The 22,716-nt window shown below is 40.8% G+C and overlaps 1 protein-coding gene across 2 annotated transcripts in view; it reads right to left on the bottom strand.

Annotated features, from left to right (window-relative positions):
• Positions 1 to 22,716, bottom strand: part of WDR25 (WD repeat domain 25) — a 102,794-nt gene that overhangs the window by 9,938 nt on the left and 70,140 nt on the right. For both annotated transcript variants that reach the window (XM_042448083.1, XM_042448092.1), the window contains exon 4: positions 13,090 to 13,220. In XM_042448083.1, coding sequence (XP_042304017.1) covers positions 13,090 to 13,220 — 131 coding nt within the window. The remainder of the gene's footprint in view (positions 1 to 13,089; positions 13,221 to 22,716) is intronic.

The raw sequence follows: 22,716 nt of genomic DNA, 5'->3' as shown, positions 1-22,716 counted from the left end.
CTCATTATCTCATCATTCATTTGCCAGAGTAAAGGGTGTGCCATGGCAGAGAACATTTAGCATTATCATTGGCATTTACATTTCTATACCACTCAAGAGTGAACTAAGCACTCTCTAAGCAGTTTACAATCTGTAAACCAGTTACTCTAAACAAGCTAAGTACGCTAAGTGACCTACGAAAAGATGGAAGGCAGAGTCAACCTTGGAGAACTGGGATCAAACCCACAATCTTGTGGCTACAGTACTGGCATTTAGCCACTGCACCACCAAGGCTTCTTAACAGCTAAACTCCTGCTTGGAAAAAAGTCCCGGAACTGGACCTCTTTACTTTTCCTCTCCATTACTCACTAGTTCAATTGTTATCAAGCAGATTATTAAAATGAAGATGTGCTGGGAATTTTGCATAGCACACAAAGCAATTAAGACTCTTTTTTCCCTGAGATTTGTGCACTAATAGCAAATTGATCATTATGTCTGTGAAGAAGTAATTGTTCTTGGAGAACCCAATAAGAAGGGAAAGGAGCATTGTCACGGGAGTAAATGTAAACCACAGGCTGGCAGAACACCTGTCAAAATAAATAATACTTTCCATATCAAAAAGACCTCCGCTGCTAGCAGTCCTTGCCTTTAGAATGAAAAGATTGGTTTGGGGTGGCAGGCAGTGGGGAGGGTGGGAGAGCAAGAGCCCGTATCAGCAATCGGCAGCAAATTTTTTGAATGATTTAAAGTTGCACAAAGATTGCGTGGGTTTCTAGTGGGAAGGGGGCACACCAGCAAGTGCAATGTACAGGAAATGGTTGCTTAGCAACATGAATCTTTGGAAAGAAGAGGAGTGGATGTTGACAGGAGTGGATGTTGGAAAGATCAGAAGCACAAAAGTGCAGAGAATGCAGAGACAAGTAACCAGAGGGACAGAAACTAATTAGCGGCAGACTGGGGAAATGAAAGCAAGGGAAGATGATAGTAAATGGAAGTCCCAGAAGAAGCATGTGTGTGTGTGTGTGTGTGTGTGTGTGTGTGTGTGTGTGTGATCAGTCACTGATTATGAAGGTCCAAAAATAAAATATAATATATGATGAAGGTCCTCAGAAACCTAATGTTTGCTTGAAAGTGTTACAAAATGTATCTACACAATTATAAAAACAGCACATATCTCATGCTTATAACCAAGGGATGTATCTGAAAACAATGTAAGAAAAAACCCCACAAAAGATAGCAAGGTGATTTTTATTTTTATTTAGGTAGTTAGCTTCTTTGAAATTTGCTTGCACTCACAGCTTGGTTAATTTTTTTGTTCCCTAGCAAGGTTAACCAAGTTCTAATACCTGGTACCAAGTCAGGTCACTGATCCTTTTACAATCAGCCCTCCATATTTCCGAGATTGACTTGATTACCGTATATTAAGATGTACGCTCTAGGAATTTCTAGGTCCTCCTGTAAGACTCTATGGTCACGTTGGCCACAGAGTTGTGCTGAAAGACTTAGAGGTTCCTAGAGAGAACACTTGTATAGGCATTCTTAGGTCCTTCAGTGCTATTCTATGATCAACCTCTATGGTCAAAGGTGACCATAGAATTCTGCTGGAGTATTTAAGATTCCTAGAGAAGTGTTCTCTCAGGTTAAAAAAAGTGTTGTTGTTTTTTAAAATTGGAGTATCTCCACTTTCATGGGGGTCTTGTACTCTTAACCTCAGCTAACATGGAGGGCCCATGTAGTTCAATATTGGCTATACTGACTGGCATGAGCCATTCAGAGTTTCAGAGTTCCAGGCTCTACCTGAGGATGCCAGGAAGTGAACCTTCTATATGTAATAGATGCAGGTTTAAATACTAGAAGCAATGAAGGGGAACAAACCCTCTGATTTAAGCTCTTCTCAAAGGGCCCTTGAGCAAGTTAAAGTGACTTGCAATCTACACAGCTATACAGCATGTGCACTGATCAGCGAACACAGCAAGAGCATTTAAACAAGACAGGCATTGTGAAAGGCACAGATAGGAATAAGTGGTTTCCATCAGTGGTGTCCCTGTTCAGGGTGTCACCCAGTGTGAAGGGTTGGGCTTCTAGGGGCCATGGCCATGCGGTACCTGGAAGGCAGCTGCCCACCTCTCCCCCAGGCTATATACCACCCCACACACCCTCTGGGGTGTCATCCGGTGCAGTCCGCACCACCGCACCCCCTCCTCCCTCAGTGACACCACTGGTTTCCATCATGTATAAACTATATCTACATTAAACCACTATTTGAAACGAAGAACTATTCTGCAACATCAAGGATAGCAACTTTGAAAATATGTTGTCTTCAAGTTGGGGCTAGTTGATTACATCCTACTCCAGGCTAAGAATTAGGGAGAAGACTACCGTCAAGATTCATGGAGACATCAGATGGACATCAAAGCCTGTCAGAACAATATTGCCCTAGTTTCTGTGGAAGCAGAGGCAAAGCCAGTGGTAGCCAAGCAGACAAAAGAATAGCCTCTCCTCCTAGAAAGCCCAGATGTACATGTGGAACCAGAAGTCAGGATTTCTTGTCAAGCCTGTATTAGATGTTCTCTGATGGCAAAGAGAGAGAAGGAGAAGAAGGAGAGAGATCAAGTGGGGTGTGAGAAGCAGGAGAGGAGACAGACAGTGTGGGGGAAGAAAGTAAGGAAGGAAGAAGACTGTGAAAGGAGTCTCTCAGCAACGTACCCCCAGAGATGGAAAGCAACCTCAAATGATAGGATTTTTGTTTTCTTTAGTTTTTGGCAATAGGCATAAATGGTCTGGGGTTTTTTATCCCCTTGTACTAAGGATTTCAATCTTTCCATTTACTGTCACATTTGTACTGTGATACAATTGACTCTTTGCTGCCCTTTATACATTTAGAATAGAAGGGCAGCATCATATTCTCCAATTATCCCAATTCGGCAGGGACAGTCCCAATTTGTTTTCCCATTTTTTTAGCAGCTTTAAAGTGTCCCAGTTTCTCTCTCCTCCATAACTCGATTGAGTTCAAAGTACAAAACTAGATTGTACTCAATTAACTGAGCAGGAAGGAGAGGAGAGGGCTGAATCTTTCCCTTCCCAGTACACTCAGGCAAAAGCAAACTGCTGCAGCCCCTTCTTGGTTTTTTTTCTCTTTAATAACTTTTGGCATCTTGATAATCCTCTAATGTTGCCTGACCAGATGTATCAAGGGCTGCATCTACGCTGTAGAATGAATGCAATCTGGCACTGCTTTAACACTGCTTTGACACTACCATGGCTCAATGATATGGAATTTTGGGGTCTGTAGTTTTGTAAGCTATTTAGCACCAGAGACCTCTGGTGCCACATCAAACTACAAATCCCAGGATTCCATAGGATGGAGCCATGGTAGTTAAAGTGGTGTCAAACAGCATTGATTCTGCAGTATGGCAGAAGCCCTATGAGATGATGGGGGTATCCAATGTGGCAGAGTGGTTTGAGTGTTGGGACTGTGACTTTGGAGAGCAGGGTTCGATTCCCAGATCAGTCATGAAACCCACTGGGTGACCTTGGCAAGTCACATGCTCTCAGACTCATTTTTAATAGAAGTCATTCATCGAGGTTGACTCAAAGGCAGATAATAACAACAAAATAACAAACACTCACAAATCTCCTTTGAACAAATCTTGCTAAGAAAACACCATGACACATTCGCCTTAAGGGTCACCATAAATTAGAAATAACCTGAAGATATACCACCACCACCACCACAACAACAATGCAATATAAAAATATTTCAAATGGGGAGAGAGGAGTTACTAAATAATTGTTAAAATAATGCCCATTTGTCTGGCAATCCTATGATGCTTCATAAACCTGACATAGTTTAGGTCCTCACTGTATCTTAATCTGGCCTCAAAAGGTAGAATGGAAGAGAGGTCATGGAGAAAAGAAGAGAACATTAAGCTGAAGTCTTATCTCTGAGGTCCAAGCTTAGGTACAGCAAATGCAGCAATGGGTAGGTGCAGTTACCCTTTCCCACCACACTCCATGTTACCTCCCAGTATTTGCTTCCTTATGAAGATAAAATGAATACAAGACTCCCACACGAGGAACATCATCTATTAAAAATGTTCCAAAGTGTTCCTTTAGTGCAAAAAATGTATTATTAAATTTGTGCTCTGGTAAGTTTCTGAGAGTAAAAAAAATGTAATTTAAACTCTGTAGTTTAAAAACCCTGACATACTCCAGCAGGCTCATCTTTCCACTTGATTTTCTTTCTTCTTTTTTTTTATGAGGTTTATTTTACCAAAAAAGCATTCAAAAGCCTACAGTCTGCTTGCCGAGGCTCAGCATCCCCAGATACTCATAAACGGCTTCCAGAAAGAAGCACAATAGTGTCTGATGTTAACAAAATCCAGTATCATGCCAGATTTCTTTTTCATACTAAATGGAAGAGAATTTGAAGCTGAAAGCTTACCGTACTTCATGAAAGATCCTTCAGGCACATGAAAACACTCTTGAATTTGAGGATGGCTCACAAGCAACTGAATTCAAAGTCTTATTTTTGGACATATTCTCAGTTAATCTCAGTTTTCTTCTGTAAGCAGTGCATCAACTCTGTACTCCCCATTTGCACAGTCCAGATTCATTACACAAGCCAGTATTAACCTGTCCATGAAAACAGCTTACAAGCTATCTTTAGCTATAGCACTTGACAGGGGAAAGGTAAGGATAGTACTAGTTTGCTTGTTTATCATTCTCTCACTCTCAAATTTATTTATGTATGTATTTGCAAAAATTTATCAGTTGCGCTCCAGTCAAAATGCTGGGAGCAGTCTATGAAAAAAAGAAAGTGAGAATAGTACACAATGAAACACCAGTAGAGTTAAGACTGAAAGATGTAAAAATCCAGGGGGAGGTTTTTTTTTAAAAAAAATCATTTTTAAGTTTGCCACTGGGAAATGAAAAGAATACAAGGGTAGTACAAAGTGACACTCATGAAGAAAAAGGGAGTCTCAAGCTGTTTAGGACTGTGTATGTGAAAATCAACCCCCTGAATTGTGTTTAGAAATAAAACAGGAGCCAGTGTTGACATACAATGTTTCAATGGTCTAGTACCAATAAATACAGTCTGCCCTTCTTATGCACTGATTTTTTATACACGGATTCAAGCATCTATGGTTTGAAAATGTTCAAAAAAAAGTATAAATTTCAAATATCAAACCTTGATTTTCCAACTTTTATAAGGGACACCATTTTGCTATGTCATTATATTTAATGGGACTTGAGCAGTCAGATTTTGTTATCCACAGGGGATCTTGGAACCAAACCCCAGCATATAACAAGGGTCCACTGTATGGTGCTGCTACATTTTCTGCTGAATCCTTGTGTGCAGCAGCGGCACCATCATGGCAGGGCTGCCATGATGATGCAAGCGTGGCATAGCATCTGCACATCAGGCCGCCAAGCTTGCGTCATTGATGTGCCATAGTACCCTAATGGAGTACTGATGGTGGTGCCCACACACGCCAAAAAGAACCCACTTTTAGCAGGTTCTTTTTGGTGTGGAGGGAGCCCGCGTGGTTTGGTTGCTGCAGGCTCCCTCAGGAGCAAAAACGGGCAGCTCCAGCCTATCCTTTTGGGGCAGTTTGTCAAGCCTCTAAGTTTCAGTTTACTGGGCATGATCAAGTCTGAGGAATGATTCAAGACATCAGAGTCTGATGAAAACGAATCTGGGGAAAAGGTGGGATATAAGTAAATATAATAACAACAAGAATAACAAATAATCATAAGGTGACTACAGCTGTAACTATGACAAACTAAATCCCTGGTACCAATGAGTTTTAAAATAGCAGCAACAACTACAAAATTCCTCCATTTTTAATCTAAATTATGCCTGAAGCAGACAAGCAAAAAGCACTGGCTTTGGGCCATGTTGGGGGCAAGGTGTGCAGATGATGCATGCCCTGAAAGCCATCAGAACCATGCCGAGCCCATGCCAACCCAGAAAAGCTGGCATAAAAAAGGAGTGGCAAAAAGCTTTGTGTCTTCCTCACAACACCTAGCCTGCCAGCATTTGTGAGGACTACAGATTCCTGGGACTGCCTCCTGCCTGATAACATCGGTTATCTCCATCGATCCCTCTCTCGGGAGAGGAGGAGAGAACACACCTATTTTTACCTCCTTTGAACTTTGTTCTGTTATAATTGTGTGGGTTTTATTTTAATTAATTAACCGATTCTCTGCCTTACCCTATGAATGATTGTATTTTATAATTGTATTACTTGTTTTTATCTATTTGTATGAGATGTTTTTAATAGTTTTATAGTCTGTAAACCATTTTGATCGAGGGAAAAATGGTATACAAATAAAATCTATTATTATTATTATTATTATAAACTGTAGTTTGTGATGTTTATTATTTTATATAGATTATGATTTTTGACATACTGAAATTGTGATATTTATGTGTTTTTTTCTATCAGATATCAAGTTATGTTTATATTTAATTTGCTTAATATTGTTTTGATGTGAACTTGTGCTGAGGGGTTAGGGAAAGGCTTTTTTATCAACCTTGTTTGATTTGTAATGTTCTTATGTTTCCTATTATTGTGACTGTATTGATATTGTTTATTGTTTGTTTTTATTGTATTTTTATTGTATTTCCACTGTTGTTAGCCAACCAGATTCCTCATTGATTGGGTGGGATACAAATAATAATAATAATAATTAGTAGTAGTATTAGCTGCTTCTGCCAACGGCCAGGTTCAGGACAGTGGCAGTGGCCTGCTTTCGGAGCAGGCTGGCTGGTTGTCGATCCCACACCAATTGGGGGCTGGCCAGGGCAAACCTGCTGGTCTGCTTCACCCCATAGACAAAGAGATCAAGTAGACGAGGCAAAAGGAGTGACCAGAGGCTGCTCCCGCCCCAATCGCTGTGGGACCGTGGCAACCAGACCCCATGGTTCCAAGGCCGGGAAGTGCCGCGGTCCCAAACAGACCACCGGCAGGAGAATTTTTTCCGCTCCTTTTGCAGATAGGTTTGGGCCACCTTAGGCAGCCTCGGTGTGGCTTCTGTGCAGTTTGGGGCCATGTGTCATATAAATGCCATGCCCCCTACTCGGCATGAAGCTGGAGCTTTTTGCCCATCTGTTTCAGGTCTAAGAAATCTTTGGAAGAAATAGCTTCACTGGTTACTAGTCCCTTTGCAGGCAGAATTCAAAGTGTTGGTCATGACCTTTAAGCCTTAAATAGCTTGGACCCAGGCTACTTGAAAAAGTGTATCTCTCTATATGAGCTTGCCTATACTCTTAAGATCTGCAGGGGAAGACTTTCTCTCAGTCCCATCACCATCCAAGGCACAACTGGTCAAGTCACAAGAGACAGCCTTCCCAGTGGCTGCTCCCAAGTTGTGGGACTCCCTTCCCCAGGAGGTCCAGTGGTCCCCTCCCTACTGTCTTTCTACTGGCAGGTAAAGATAATTTTATTTAAGACCGCATTTACTTTTTAGTATGTTGCAGTAGACAGTGCATTTAATGATGGAGTATAAAATATGTTATTTAATAAACTATGCCTTTATTTTATTGTGCTTTAAATGTTTTTAACACTGTGTTTAACTTGGGGTTTTTAAAAAAATCAGACCTTAGCTTAATTCTGCTTTAATGTTTATACAGTGCACCTGCATCATACATGGGCATGATGATACATGGGCACTTACGCAGCTTCCAGCATATGCTGGAAGCCACGCCGGAAGAAGTGGTGCCATGCACCAGGAAGAGTAATGGCGCATGTATTATTATTATTATTATTAACCTTTATTTATGAAGCGCTGTAAATTTACACAGCGCTGTACATGCAATCTTTTTAGTTAGACGGTTCCCTGACCTCAGGCTTACAATCTAAAAAGACATGACACAGAAGGAGAAGGGGGTGGTGACGGGAAAGGGTAAGAGGTCCAGCAGTTCCTCTCTACCTCCAAGGCCTGGACCAAGGCAGATGGACTGGAGGGAGGGCGAGGCTTCATAATGGAAGGTTAATCATTATCCAGGGAAAATACATACTCACAAGTAGGATAATACATATACAGTACATAGCAATACAGGAAATGGATCGATAAACAGCCAACAACAGAACATCAGATAGTAAGCGACAATTATGCGATGCCTGGGAAGGCTTCTCTGAATAGGATGGTTTTCAACTCCGTTTTGAAGCTGGTTAAAGAAGTGATGGCTCTTGCTTGTGGAGGAAGAAGGTTCCAGGAGTGAGGGGCAGCAAGTGAAAAGGGGCGAATCCGAGATGGGGCAGAGGAAATCCTGGGCTGGGACAGCAGACCTTGACTACCAGAACGGAGGGCCCTGGTGGGAAGGTGAGGAGAAAGAAGGTCGGATAAGTAAGGAGGGGCCAGTCCATGGAGGGCTTTGAATGTCGACAGCAGGAGCTTATACTGAATGCGGAAAGGGAGGGGGAGCCAGTGAAGGGATGCCAAGACAGGAGAGATGTGGTCAGAGCGGTGGGTGGAAGTGATAATGCGTGCAGCTGAATGCTGGACAGAGATTAAAGGACGGAGGTGAGAAAGAGGAAGCCCAGCCAGGAGGACATTACAGTAATCAAGTCGTGAGACCACCATGTGGTGCCACGGGTACAAGCCTCATTGGCTTTAATAGGGTTCAAATGTACACAGAATTTCCCTTACATTGGGGGGGGGGGGGGTCCTGGAACAAATCCCTGCATAAGGGAAGGGACCACTGTACTAAGAGGTGTTTATTTGAAAAACATTTGTGCTGCCTGGGCACCCATGCTTGGAGAAATGCAGGATAACAAATGCATAAATAAATATCTTGGTGATAGGAAAAAAAGTATGGTACATTTGTTATTGAACTTGTTTGGACTGGCTTGCTTGACCTAACCATAGTTTAAACTAATTTTCCTCAATTCAGACATCGCAGTAAAGTCTGGTTTGCAGAAGCAAGGATTTTCAATTTTCCTCTCAAGGCTATACCAGGTTAAATGTTTTGTTTTACAGAACACTGGATTATCTGCCAATCTGTAAGAGGTTCTTAAGTAAATTGTCTTTTTAACATCATAAATTTCCTTCTTAAGGGTTTTTTAGAGTTTCTACATGCATGATAGAAACCAATTTGTGAATGGAGGCTAAAAACTTTATGGGAGCCATTTTGTGATTATGGCCATTATGCCTTCTCAAAATCCCAAATGTGCTCACTAGATTACAAAAGCCTGGGGATACCCTCACCTATCATTTCTTAAGAACGAAAAAAAGAGAAAGTCTTACTGCAAGTACTCTATGACTGTAAATCTAATTCAGCCACTTCTGTGGCTCCTGGTTTTCAGCAGCCATTGCTAGTATAGTTTCAAGCATATCTTCAAAGTGTTAAGGGTTAGAAACATCTTTTTTTTTTAAATGAAACTGAGATACTCATGAACTTTCCTCTCCAGTCAAAATATTCCAGTAAAATAGTAACAGACATGTAGCTAAAGTAATTGAGTTTTGCCAGTCAATGAAGCAAATACCAATGCTAGTAAACATGATCAATACTTAGACACAGGAAACACAGGAAGGCAAGGAGGCCAGCAGGTAAGCTGCTCCACTTACATACTCACTAGAAATTTTGAGTTGAATGACAAGTAGAAAAAATTAAAAGTAGAAATTAAGAAATTAAATTAATATAGGGTCTCAGGAAGCATACCTGTTAACAAGATACCATAGATCTGGCAATAGACTGAGAGGATGCTCTAGCTAAAACATGTACATATTATGCAGACAAGTAGTGTTCATGCATCACTATGGCCACACTACTGGGAAGCAATTCCCAGGTAGCATTTTTCAAGTTAAGGATAAATTAAGCACATGACAACAGAAGAAATTATGAAACATTTGGCAGAACATCTTTGCACCAACATTTCAAAAGTGACCATAAAAGGAGGGGGGGGGGGCAAAAGGCCAAAAAAGGAGAAGAATATGGTTATTGCTTTGCACAATCTCCATATATGATGGGAAATGTACAAAAGAGGGCGACTAAAATGGTGAAGGATCTAGAAATCATGCCCTATGAGGAACGACTTAGGGAGCTGGGGATGTTTAGCCTGGAGAAGGTTAAGAGGTGATATGATAGCCCTGTTTAAATATTTGAAGGGATGTCATATTGAGGAGGGAGCAAGCTTGTTTTCTGCTGCTCCAGAGAACAGGACCCAGAACAATGGATGCAAGCGATAAGAAAAGATATCCCGCCTCAACATTAGGAGGAACTTCCTGACAGTAAGGGCTGTTCGACAGTGGAACAAACTCCCTCAGAATGTAGTGGATTCTCCCTCCTTGAAAGTCTTTAAACAGAGGCTGGATGGCCATCTGTCGGGGATGATTTGACTGAGAGTTCCTGCATGGCAGAATGGGGTTGGACTGGATGGCCCTTGTGGTCTCTTCCAGCTCTACAATTCTATGATTCTATGAATGAAAACCTGAAAATAGTTCCATACTGAAATAAGATAAAATTGCAGAATTCAGCTCTGATGATTTATGAGTGGTCAAACAGATTGTTCCAAAAGAGGGAAACAGGTATAAAAAGTTTCTAGGTTTGTTAATGTCTCTACAATTTTTTTTAAAGTGTTCTTAGGGCTACAATGGAAACAATGAAAGAAAACTGATGGTAGCTACTCAAACAAAAACAGTAGAGCAAAAAGAAGATGGAAGAAAATGAGGAGGAAAGACATAAAATGGTGCCAAATTATTCAAGGAACTTAATAAAAATATCAGCTGTCTCACACATTTCATTAACTGCTTTCCTCAGGGACACACATAACCATGGATTTGTTGGAATACCCCAGCATGGCAAGAAATCTCAACTGAGTAGCGCGTGCTGACAAAATTATTTTTGTGTGTCCCTGAGGAAGGCTCCCATCAAAACAAGTTGGGCAGGTGACATTTTTATTAAAATGTCTCATCTATTTTGGCACTGTTTGCAGTTCATCTCTTTTGTCATAGTGGTGGTGGTGGTGGTTGCTGTTGTAACCAACAGGAGCCCCTCATTTGCATTCTAATTAGTTTTCGGTATAGGCCAAACACCTCCAGGACATCAATTTTAACCAGGGTTCATGCTTTCACTTATTTTCAGAATACCCTGATTAAGTTAGGACAGTGCTTCATGAGAGACACCAGGCTTAGAAGTGATCCTCAGTATTTCCTCAGGAATTTGAATTAACTCTAAATGTGTCTTCTAACAAACATACTGTTACATTAAGGCCTGTTTGCGCACTCAACTTACCTTACTTGTATGTTGCACCTTCATAATCTAAGTGATCATTTATGTTACAGTAGACTGCAGCATAGCATTTTAGGTCTTTTATGACTAAAGTATGCAAGGTATCATCAGATCTCTATGTTTAAATACCTGCTAAGATGACTAGTGGGTGGAGAAAAAGGGCCTTTTCAGAGAGTGCTCTATGTGCCTGGAGTCCCTCTTTGACTGTTTTACTAACAAGTGTTGAAGGCCTGGATGTTCCAATCTGTTCTTAAGGGAATGGGAGCTCATTTTTCATTAATAACTTTTATTGCTTCTGTCATTTTAAATGTTTTATGCTGTTGGTTTATACAGATAGAAAGACATAAACATGCACTTTACAATTTTACCTTGTAAACTGCCTTGAGGAGGTTTCACCTCAACAGTCTGGACAAAATTATTTTCAATAAATTATCTGCCCCGTTCACAAAGAATGAGGCTGGCTGAGAGGCTTTTAACCACAAAAGATGAACATGGGTGGTGAATGGAGCATTCTTCCTTTTCCATGGTTTTCCTCCTTGCAGGTTTCTCAGAACTACAACTAGCAGACGCAATACTAATTTTCTCCTGAACTAATTGTGACCATCTTTTCACTGAAGTCCCCCAGCATCAAATTAATTCTCTACTAATCTTATTCACCATGTATGCTCAGATCCATTTAAAGTTTATTTTTTATGTCATATCCTGAAACTCCAAACCAAATGTGATGACAACAGCCTCTCCAATTCCAGGTGAAAAACAGGGGCCTAAATTCCATGGCTTCCAGTCCAGTGATTTACGGTCTAATTATCTGCAAATTGTATTATTAAACCGAATTGTGTCCAGTTTTAGGTTGCTCTCTTGTCTTTATTCACATAAGGGAGCAAATGTCAGAATATGTATGCATATGACTACACTCCATGCATGTTAGGAAGTAGACTCAAGCTTATCTCTTTCAGTTAGTTTTAAAGGTGCTACATATGATCACAGCTTGTCTAAGGGTCTAGAATTTCAGTATTAAAAACAACTGACATCACTTAAATTAACCTACATCACTGCCTCACATGGCAATAATCTATTAGCCTGCTCTCGTGTAAACCTGATCATTGTCTTGCACCACAGTGAAAAATTACTATTATCACTTAATTAGTTAACTTTTCCAAACAAAACTGCAATTGATTTGTATTTATCACTTATTTTAAAGTTGCTGATGAAGTTAACTACAAATTAAGTTCTTTGCTGCCAGGAATGTGCTTCTCGTGGTATTTTCTGAGATTTGGACACTGTATGTTTTGTGACTGGGCAGCAATGGGAACTATCATCAAATAGTGTGATACTATGAATGTTTATTAGGAAGTAAGTCCCTTTATGTTCAACAAAGTCTGTTCCCAGGTAAGCAAGGTGAGATTTTCATAAAGAACCATCAGATCTGCAAGGCAGAAAAACAAAACAGTTCTGAAAACCTCACAAACATGATTACATATTATTGTGCCAGATGATTCTCTACTTAAAAAGCCAATCTTGATCGGTGTGAATTAATTTTAACAGCTTATGACAACTTCCAGATTTTTGCTCAGCAGTAGAGACTGAAAATTAAATGCATTGTAAAATTTTTGAGCATGCTCATACTCTCTTCTTCTTCATTCCCCTTTTATTTTAAACACAACTCATAAGGAATTGTAGCTGACTGTTTACTTTTTAAAAACAGGGCAAGAATGATTGACAAAATCATGTTTCCTTGTTGCTTCAACAGAAAATGCCAATTATCCTCTCCAAACAGCATCATTACCTACCTGCCTACATGGCTTCTCCCTTCCTAGGATGCTTATCAAGCAAATACAGTGCAAGTAATTTTGCTTCTGCTTTCAGTTTACCTTGGAAGACCTCATATCCCAGGCTTTAACTTCTGGACTGAATCCTCCACAAATAAAAACATTTGGATCAAGAGGGTGAATCTTCAGAGTGCTGATCCGAAAGTCATTCCTACTAGTAAAAAGCTGTGCTCCTAATGACAGAAGAGAGGAATGAAAATTACCAGTGTGGGGAGGATTTATACTTTTACATGTTTTATTACCATACTGAAAGCTTAACAAAATATAGGTATGACAAAGATCATTTAGGAGCCTACATATAAATCAAATTGACTTCTCTCTTATATAATACACAGGAAACATACCCACTGGTATGTCAGTAACAGTAGTAGTAATAATGCAGAGATTTCAAAGGATTGCCATTGAAACACGTTTGGAAGGTGCAGCTAATACAAAATGTAGCAGACCCTTAGACTAGTGTCAGGTATGCATTTTAGATGTACCAACATCTTATAAAGTTAGACTAGTAGGTACACATACTAGGACTTTTTCTGTAGCAGCACTCAACTGTGGAACTCCCTACCCAAGGTAGTTAGGCTGGCTTTTGAGCTTCCAGCAGCCAGCAAAAACACTGCTGTTTCACATGGCATTCAGTGTTTGAACCAGCTGTTTTAACTCTTTCAAAACTGGATTCCAGGATTGTTTTAGGCTTTTTTTAGAAGTTTTAAAAGGAGTATTTTAATGTGTTTTTAAAATGTTTTAATCTTTGTCATGTTTTTACTGGTTTTTATTTTTTCATCACCTTGGGAGCCCTTCTGGGCTAGGAGGCAATACAGAAATAATTTAAAATATCTTAACTTAAAATAAATAGGTATATAAAGGGATCTTGCAGCACCTCGCATACCGATATTCCAGACTAACACAGCTATGTCTCTGAATTAAAATAATTAAATAATAGACTCAATAACAGATCATAGATTCAATCTATCATGTATAATAATAATAATATTATAATAATGTCCATCATTCTCTATCAGCTATATAAGCACCATAGTTATGTAGCTAAGTAGTTTCTCCTGGCCCACCCCCACAATGTCTACTTACCAGGCAGCAACTGCTGCAATCGACAGAGGTCTGTTCCCTGCTTATTGGGAAGCAGCTGACTGATGTTCCCATCCCCTCTTCTAAGCAATCTCCTTTCCGGCAAGCAGAAGCAGGGGCCTTTTTGCAAATCCCTTCACACAGGTGGTTATTCACACAAAAGGTGTCAGCTGCTTCCTGATCAACAGAAGAACAGACTTCTGTTGCTCTCAGTGGCTGCTTCCCAGTGATTGAGGATTGGGACCATTCCTGGTTTCTACATGTGGTTCCTTTCTTAAAGCAGTAAGTATGAACCAGTCATCAGGAATATAAACCAGTCACAAATGTATAACTCTAGGATACACATATGTAACAATGTCAGTGAATTCTGACCAATATGTTTTAATATATTTTTGTATGTAAAACATAAAAATAAAAATTAATTTACCATCTACAAAGAACTAGTGGGAACATAAGACTGAAAAAGTTGTTGAAAATGGTGATGTAAACATCCTAAGGGACCTTAAGATTTAAGCTAACAAACACTTAAAACATAACACGCTAGGAATAACTGTAAGAAAAAGAAAACTTGGGTTATAGGTATGGTAACTGCAGAGGATAGCAGAACTGAAGACAAAGAGAGGGGAAAGATAATGAAATATCAAGATCTACAAAGTGAGATTCATTGCCTCGGGGGGGGGGGGGGGGACAACTGTGGTTCCAGTAGCAATAGGGGCTATGGGAATATTTCCAAATAGACAAAACATCTGAATTAATGTTTTAGATAGGACCACTGTTAGAAAAATCTTTGTTATGGGTGATGTCTCTTGCCCTCATAGTCCCGAACTGGTACCAACTGGATCAGATGCAGTCTTCTCTGGAACTCAGGATCAAAGCATACTCCAACACAGGAAAAGCTTTCTGGAACAATGCCTAGTGAAACAGCTGCTTAATTAAAGAAACAGACTTCAGCAGACTTCACTCAATGAGGGTTTTATTGTCTTAGTTGCTATTTACAAAACCAACAGCTACAAGTACTGTATATCACATTGTTCTCTTTCAGAGTCCATGCTCAACAACAACAACAAAAAACAACCACTTGAACAGTCCTTTGTTCTCTCATCAGGAACACATTCCCATAATGTAGTCCAGCCTCTTCCCACATAGGAACCAATCACAGTACAAACAACAATGTCATGTTTACATTTTGTCTTGGCCATTTGTCCTTGAACGTTCTGTTTTCAAGCCTAGACTTCCTGGCCTTCAACAGGAACCAATTTTTTACTTTAGCAAACCATTGTCACATCTGGACATTTTAAATACAAATAGAAATATACATTAACAACCACAATAGCACAATTTTAAAAAATGATACTGCTTGGAATGTGTCACATTATTCCTTGATACCAAAATGATTCTTAGGTTCTTGGATAGAATCTAAAACTCCACTGGATTACTTGGTTATACATGGTAAACTGTGAAACTAATGATAATATTTATGTATATAAAACCATCAGTGTGCCTGGTGCAGTACAGAGCACAAGGGAAACAGCAGAGGAGGCAACAGGGAAGCAATATGCAATTTTGTTACGCTTGGTTAGGCTTAGTTGCAGGCTGAGTTAGGATATGAGAACTCCTAAAAAGTTTCCTTTAAAAGATGGATTTGAGAAGGCATTTGAAGGGAGAGGGCATTGTACAAATGTTCTGTGAGTCACTTCCAGGGATAAGAAGCAATAAAACAGAAAGGGATGATTTTTTTTTTAGGGTTGGTGGAAGGTGGTGAAACTGGAGGAATAAAACGTATGGGTAAGAATTTATTAATATAAAAGGGTGAAACGGTAAGGGTAGCAAAGCCATGGAAGGACTTTGAAGGCAAGGACAAAGTCCCTGTGTGGCAGATCTAGGAGCTCACTGGAATCCAAGGAAAGGAGATGAATGCTTTTAGTACCAGGCAAATCTATGGAGACTGAGGTGAGACAAAGGAAGAGCAGAAAAGAGAAAGCAGCCAGCCTTTACCCTTTTCTCACTCCCCTCCTTTCCATGGAAAGATAGGCCACCTAAAATAAGGACCTAATATGACAGAGGGGTGGGGTGCCAACCTTTTCTTCCAAACTCTCTCTTCAAACAGTGACACCACCAACACAAACCCTTCATGTCTCCAGCCATAGGCTGAGGCAACTACACCTCATTCACAACTCCTGCTCCTCCTCTTCCTCTTTCTTCTCCTCCTCTACCACCACCACCACCTCCTTAACTGTTCCTACACCTCAAACTTTGTTTTCATCCAGACCTCCCTCACTTTTGTGGTCAGACTGACCAGCATTTCGCAATGTTCACATCTTTTGAAGTGATATATTAGTGTTTGCAAAGCGTTCACATGCACATCTCTGCATTGAAAGATTAACATGGAAGATAAATTGGAAATGGAGAGGGAACAAGGGAAAAAGAGAAGGTGCTGCAATCCTAGGGGCCCACCTTTATGGTTGCTTGTGGGAGAAATACTTCAACCTCCTCCCCTGTACAAACACACACACACACATACGTAAGAAAACAAGCTGGCTTCTACTGCCAAAAGACAAAGCCACAGATACAATAATCAGCAGCACCATCTCTACTACTGGCCATTTTCTGTGTCACACCTCAGAAGGCTAGTAAAATATTTTGCAGGCCACTAGCATTTGTGGGCATATTTAAAAGGCTTGGTTACTATTTTACAGGTACATTGGTTTTAGCAAGATTTATAATCTCATAAACTTCTCTGAGAATCCTTTTTGAATTGAAAATTAAGATACCACATTTTTAAAAACAAAACAAGAACAGACAGATCCATTCTAAGATTAAATGAAGTATTACAACACTCTCAATTGTTGTTCTGTTCCTAAAGGAAATTATGGTCAACATATTAAAACCTGGCCTGCTTCCAAAGCAACTGCCAAGGAGGCTACAGCGGAGTAAGTATAAACACTATGCTTAGGCCATAGAGAATTTGCAAGAGACGTCAGAGATATAAAACATATTTTACCAATAGATACAGATAAATGTGGAAAGAGTGAAATGAAAGAAATTGGACTTTGTGATTGCTCTGGTAACCTCTCGTTTGGATTTCTGTAATGCGCTCTACATGGGGCAACCCTTGTACCATACTCGGAAGCTTCAATTGGTTCAAAATATGGCAGCGAGACTGGTCACTGGCTCTTCCAGGACCAGTCACATAACACCAATTCTGAAAGATCTCCATTGGCTGCCTATTCGCTTCCGGGCACAATATAAGGTGTTGGTTATTACCTATAAAGCCCTATATGGCTTGGGCCCAGGGTACTTGGAGGACCGCCTCTCCCCATACATTCTGCCCCGCACACTCAGATCTGCTGGGAAGCAATTATTACGTGTCCCAGAGGCAAGATATTCTACCACCACTCAGAGGGCCTTTTCTATCTCGGGCCCCATCCTCTGAAACTTGCTTCCAGACAAGCTCCGCTCGGCCACCTCCCTGGAACACTTCAAAAAGGGGCTTAAAACTTTTTTGTTCCAGCAGGCTTACCCCTAACATTCCATGTTGCCCCCTTCTGTCTCCTCATTGTTTTTGCAATTTTGTGCTAGTTGGAAAACTTTTTAACTGGATTTTAAGTGTTGTAAGATGTTGTAAGATTTTGTATTTTCTGTACAGTGCTACCTCGGGTTACGAAATTAATTCGTTCCGCCGCGGCGTTCGTAACCCGATACATTTCGCAACCCGAAAAGGCTTTTCCGAAGCGCGGCTAGCGGCTGGAAAGCCGCTAGCCGCGCTTCGCATTTGAATTTCGCGCCGATATTTTTTTCGTAACCCGAAAAAAATATCGTAACCCGGAACAGTTTTTTCCAATCTAAGTTTTTCGTATCCCGGAAATTTCGTAACGCGATCAATTCGTATCCCGGGGTACCACTGTATTTTAATTTTGTTGTATATTGATTGTATTGTGTTTTTGGCTGTTGTGACCCGCCTTGATCCCAGGAAAGGCGGGCTAAAAATAAAGCTTTTATTATTATTATTTATTGGGAGAGAAAAAAGAGGGATATTGACTATTGTGAATTTGTAAACCTGGTACAAAATATCTGCATTTGTGAACCTGAAATCAGTGAGAGAAGCATAGTATTCATGAACTCTATCACTGGTCTGTCCCTGGGAAGCTAAAACATACTTATGTTGAGCTGAAGCCAATGAAATGTGCCAAAGATTTAATATGAGATGGATGGGAAATTATGTCAAAAATACTTGTTATATGGAAACTAGAACCAAATATATGGAAACAATTTGAAAATTTTCCTCCCAATGTCAGTTATCCCCAGGTGAGGCCACTACTGTGGCACTGAATCTGGTCTGGATTTTACCTCCTGTCTTCCTGCTCTGAGTTGAATAGGATCTTTCCCTAGTTCAGCATCAACAGCACACCTATTCAACTTGGAGTAACTGAAGAAGAAACACCAGTAAAATCCAGAGTGCATTTGTTCTTCCTGTGACAGCAAATCCAGAGGTGGCCTATAGTTGTGCCACAACTTTCCACATAAGGAATGGAAATGGAGATGGAATACCCTAACCTCAAGGAGGTTATTAGGGTTCTTTGTGTGAAAAGGCATAGTGTTGCAATAGAACAATAGCATCTTAGATTTGGAAGGGTCCACAAGGGCCATCTCATCCAACCCTCTGCCAACTACATTCCACGGCCATCTGAGGCTGTCTATTCCACAATCAAACAATTGATACTGTAAAGATGTTCTTCCCAATGTTTATGTAGAATCTCTTTTCTTTTAATTGAATCCATTAGTTTGTGCTTTACCCTCTGGGGCAGCAGAAAATAAATTTGCCCTATCTTCTACATGACAGCTCTTCAGAGGTTTAAACACAGCTATCATGTCACCTCTCAGTCTTGTCTTCTCCAGGCTGAACACACTCAACTCCCTAAATCATTCCTTATAAGGCTTGGTTTCTAGACCTTTAATCATCTTGGTTGCCCTTCTCTGGACATGTTCCAGCTTGTCAGCATCCTTCTTGAACTGTGGTGTCCAAAACTGGACACACTACTCCAGGTGAGTTCTCACCAAACAGAACAGAATGACACTACTACTTCCCTTGATGTGCTGCCGCATCACACTGTTGCCTCATAGAATCATAGAAGGAAGTGCTTCCGCACCACTATCCACTGTACAACAAGGTCCCCTGGGGAATTTCTTCTTACAGAGGAGCTCTGGTGGTGCAGTGGTTAAATGCCTGTACTGCAGCCACTCACTCACAAACCATAAGTTGCGAGTTCAATACCAGACCAGGGGCTCAAGCTCAACTCAGGCTTGCATCCTTCCAAGGTCACTAAAACCAGTAGTCAGCTTGTTGGGGGCAATTAGCTTACACTTTGTAAACTGCTTAGGGAGTGCTTAAGTGCACTGATATGTGGTATAGAAATGTACTTGCTATTGCTACAGAAAGCCATTAGTCTAGAACAGTGGTGAGCAGTCTGTGGCCCTACAAATGCTCTCATCAGATCTAACCATTGTAGCCAATGGATGTGGACCAATGATAGTTGAAATCCAACAGCAGCAGGAAGGTCATAAATTTGCCCATTCCTGATCTAAAAGAATAAGGGGATGCAGTGAGATATTAATAATGTAACATTATATTACAGAACTCAGAAACATTCCCTTTTGGACAACTACAGCATCCAGAATATGAGAACCTGCAAGTTCAGTAACCATACACTTCTGAGGAAGGTCTTCTTTCAAATGTCAGCCAACCTACCCAGTATAAGTGGAAGAGCATAAGGACAGTGAGAAGTCCTTCCTCACTGGGGAGTAGTTTCTCCCTTTGCACCCAAGTCACTTTGATTGCAGCCACTGAGCAGACAGCCAATCAGCAATCAAGAAGCTTCCCATCCATGTTGGCCTTTGATTCAAGGCTGGTATGGGTGAGAAGCTTTTCAGTCACTATACAGTCAGCTGCTTGGTGGCTGTTCTCAGGGTGGCCAGCTCCCCAGTCACTGCTTCACTGGCTGCTTGGGCACTGCTCCCTTTGCACCCAGTCATCCTGGGAACAGCAGGCCTTCTTTTTATAAGGCTGCCACAGGCAAGATGGAGGAGCAGGCCTGAGCCACCGCTGCTTCTGTATTCATACATGAGAGGCTGAGGAGGAGAAGAAGGTGGTGGCCAGTTGGGTGTAGCTGGGCTAGCTGCTGCTGGCTGGCTGGTTGTTAATATGAAATAGGCATTGGGGCATTAGGGTTGTCGCCCAACAAGAAAGGGCATTAAGCCAAAAAGGCAGTAGCCTAAAAAGTTTGGGGGCCACAGCTCTAGAAGTGCTTGCTGCACTGTCAACTGAGTATTAGACCTGTTTTGGTTTTGGCACACAAAATGTTCATGTTCATTTTTTATCCACACAATCACCCATCTTGTGAGCTGCCCATAATAACCACTGCTTACCTCCTGACTCACCCCCCACCCCCCAAGAACCCACTGCCTGGCACACTGTAAGCAAAATCTACCAGTAGAGCTCAGGAGCAAAGCTGGACCATCAATGGCGCTATAGAGACCGGCGCTTTGCGCCGGCCTGCACACATACTAGGGTTGCCACGGGGTGTCCTTTCCAGATGCCCCGCAACCCTAGTACATTGTAATGGTGGCGCCCTTTCTACATGGGCGCCACCATTATGGCGTCACAGCCGTGCCGCCTCCAAATGGAAGAAGCAAGACCCACCATGAAGGATTACCTCCCACACTGCAGGAAAAGTAGATAGATTATTAGTAGCAGAGAGGAAATAAAAATAGTCTAAGATTTCTCATACCTTGGATCAAATATTGACCAGAATGAAGCCTGCACTCATGAAATCAGAAGAAGACTAGGAATGGGAAGGACAGCTAAATAATTAGACAAGATCCTGAAGTGTAAAGATATACAACTGAACACTAACGTTAGAATCATCCAAGCCATTGTATTACCCATCACCATGTACAGATGTGAGAGCTGGAAAATAAAGAAAGGAAGAAAATTCATGTTGGAGAGACTGTTGAAGATATTGTCAATGACCGAAAGGACAAATAGAATAGATCAGCCCAGAACTATCCCTGGAAGCCTAAATGATGAAATTTGGCCACATCATGTGAAAGCATGGCTCATTTTAAAAAAAGACATTAATGCTAAGAAAGGTAGAAGGCTATAGAAAGAGGCAGACCAGATGCCAGATGGATTGATTCAATCAAGGTGGCTATGGGACTGAGGCTGCAGGACCAGGGCAGTGTAGGATAGAGGGTCTTGGAGATGTCTCATCCATAGGGCGGGGACAACTCAAGAACAACAACAATAAAAGCAAAGACAAACAGAAGCAGGAAAGGGCATTGCAAGAGATGTCCAACAAGTAAAATGCAGAAAAATAAAAGAACCAAGAGTGTCAAAGACAAGTCTGCTGAGAAGAATAGGCTTAGAAAGAAAAGATATAGCCGTGTCACAAAGGAACTACAAGATCTCTCTACGTACAGGCTTAGAAAGAGATCTTCTTGACACAGCAGTGGGGAGAGACAGCTATTAACTGATGATCAGCTCTTAAGCATCGTAGGAATTTCCACTCATCTTTCAACCAAAGTCCACAGAATTGGAATGGCACAAGTGTAATATAAGACAATCATTTTGTCTGCCACCTGCTGTGTTAATGCAGTTCAGGTGAATACTGCATATTTGAGAAGACTCTTAGGTGAATTATGCAAATAACATAATGCACACCACTGGAGGGAGATGTAGGATGTCTCCCACAACAGACACTGTCTGATTAAAATGAAACCACTGGCCTTCTTTGTCCCAGCTGTTCAGGCTTTAAGAAAATGGTAAGACATGCACAACACTGATTAACAAATCTCCAAAGATTAAAATATATTTTGTTGCTGACTTAGAAAGCAGTGCAGGAAGGACACTGAATTTTACTCTTAAAGCAAATAAAGATTTGCATATCCTCTCAAGTAAGGCACTTTTGGTTCCCATGGATACACTCTTTTCTAAATTTAATTGTATGTGGTAATCTTCACAGAATCCTGTGGCTTAATACCAATCGTCTTTGTAAACAACCCTTCTAGAGCCTTAAATTAATGCCACAGGAAATTCAACTACAAGGATTTGAATTTTATCTTCTGTTCACTGCCATTATACTTATCAAATTAATGATGATAATAAACAGTTCACTCCAAGGTGTGAAGCCAAATGTATTTTCACAATTTTCATTTGCTTTATGTGTTTTGATGAATAATACATATAATGAGTTTGTGTTGTGCAGAAGAAAACCTTGTTTTCTTCCTAATCTATGCTGGGGGGCAGGGATGAGATGGGAAGCATTTCCTAATTCATGGCTATTTCTTGAGCCAATGTTTCCCATGTATTCTTTAACCACATTACTTAATATGCCTGAAGAATCCACAGGTAGATAAATAAGAATTCACAAAGGCTGCATCTTTTCGTTTTGTAATAATAGCCTAAAATTATTGCTACACTCGTGTTTTCTGTGAAAACACAGTGTCTATAACAGGGGTAGGCAATCTTTTTGAGCCGGGGGCCGGGTTGCTGTCCCTCAGACAACTGGGGGGCCGAAGCCAAAAAATAAATAA

This window comes from Sceloporus undulatus, chromosome 1 (genome assembly GCF_019175285.1).
Source record: "Sceloporus undulatus isolate JIND9_A2432 ecotype Alabama chromosome 1, SceUnd_v1.1, whole genome shotgun sequence".
NCBI classification, from domain to species: Eukaryota; Metazoa; Chordata; class Lepidosauria; order Squamata; family Phrynosomatidae; genus Sceloporus; species Sceloporus undulatus.
The sequence above is the reverse complement of the archived record's forward strand: the minus strand, read 5'-3'. Positions and strand labels throughout refer to the sequence as shown.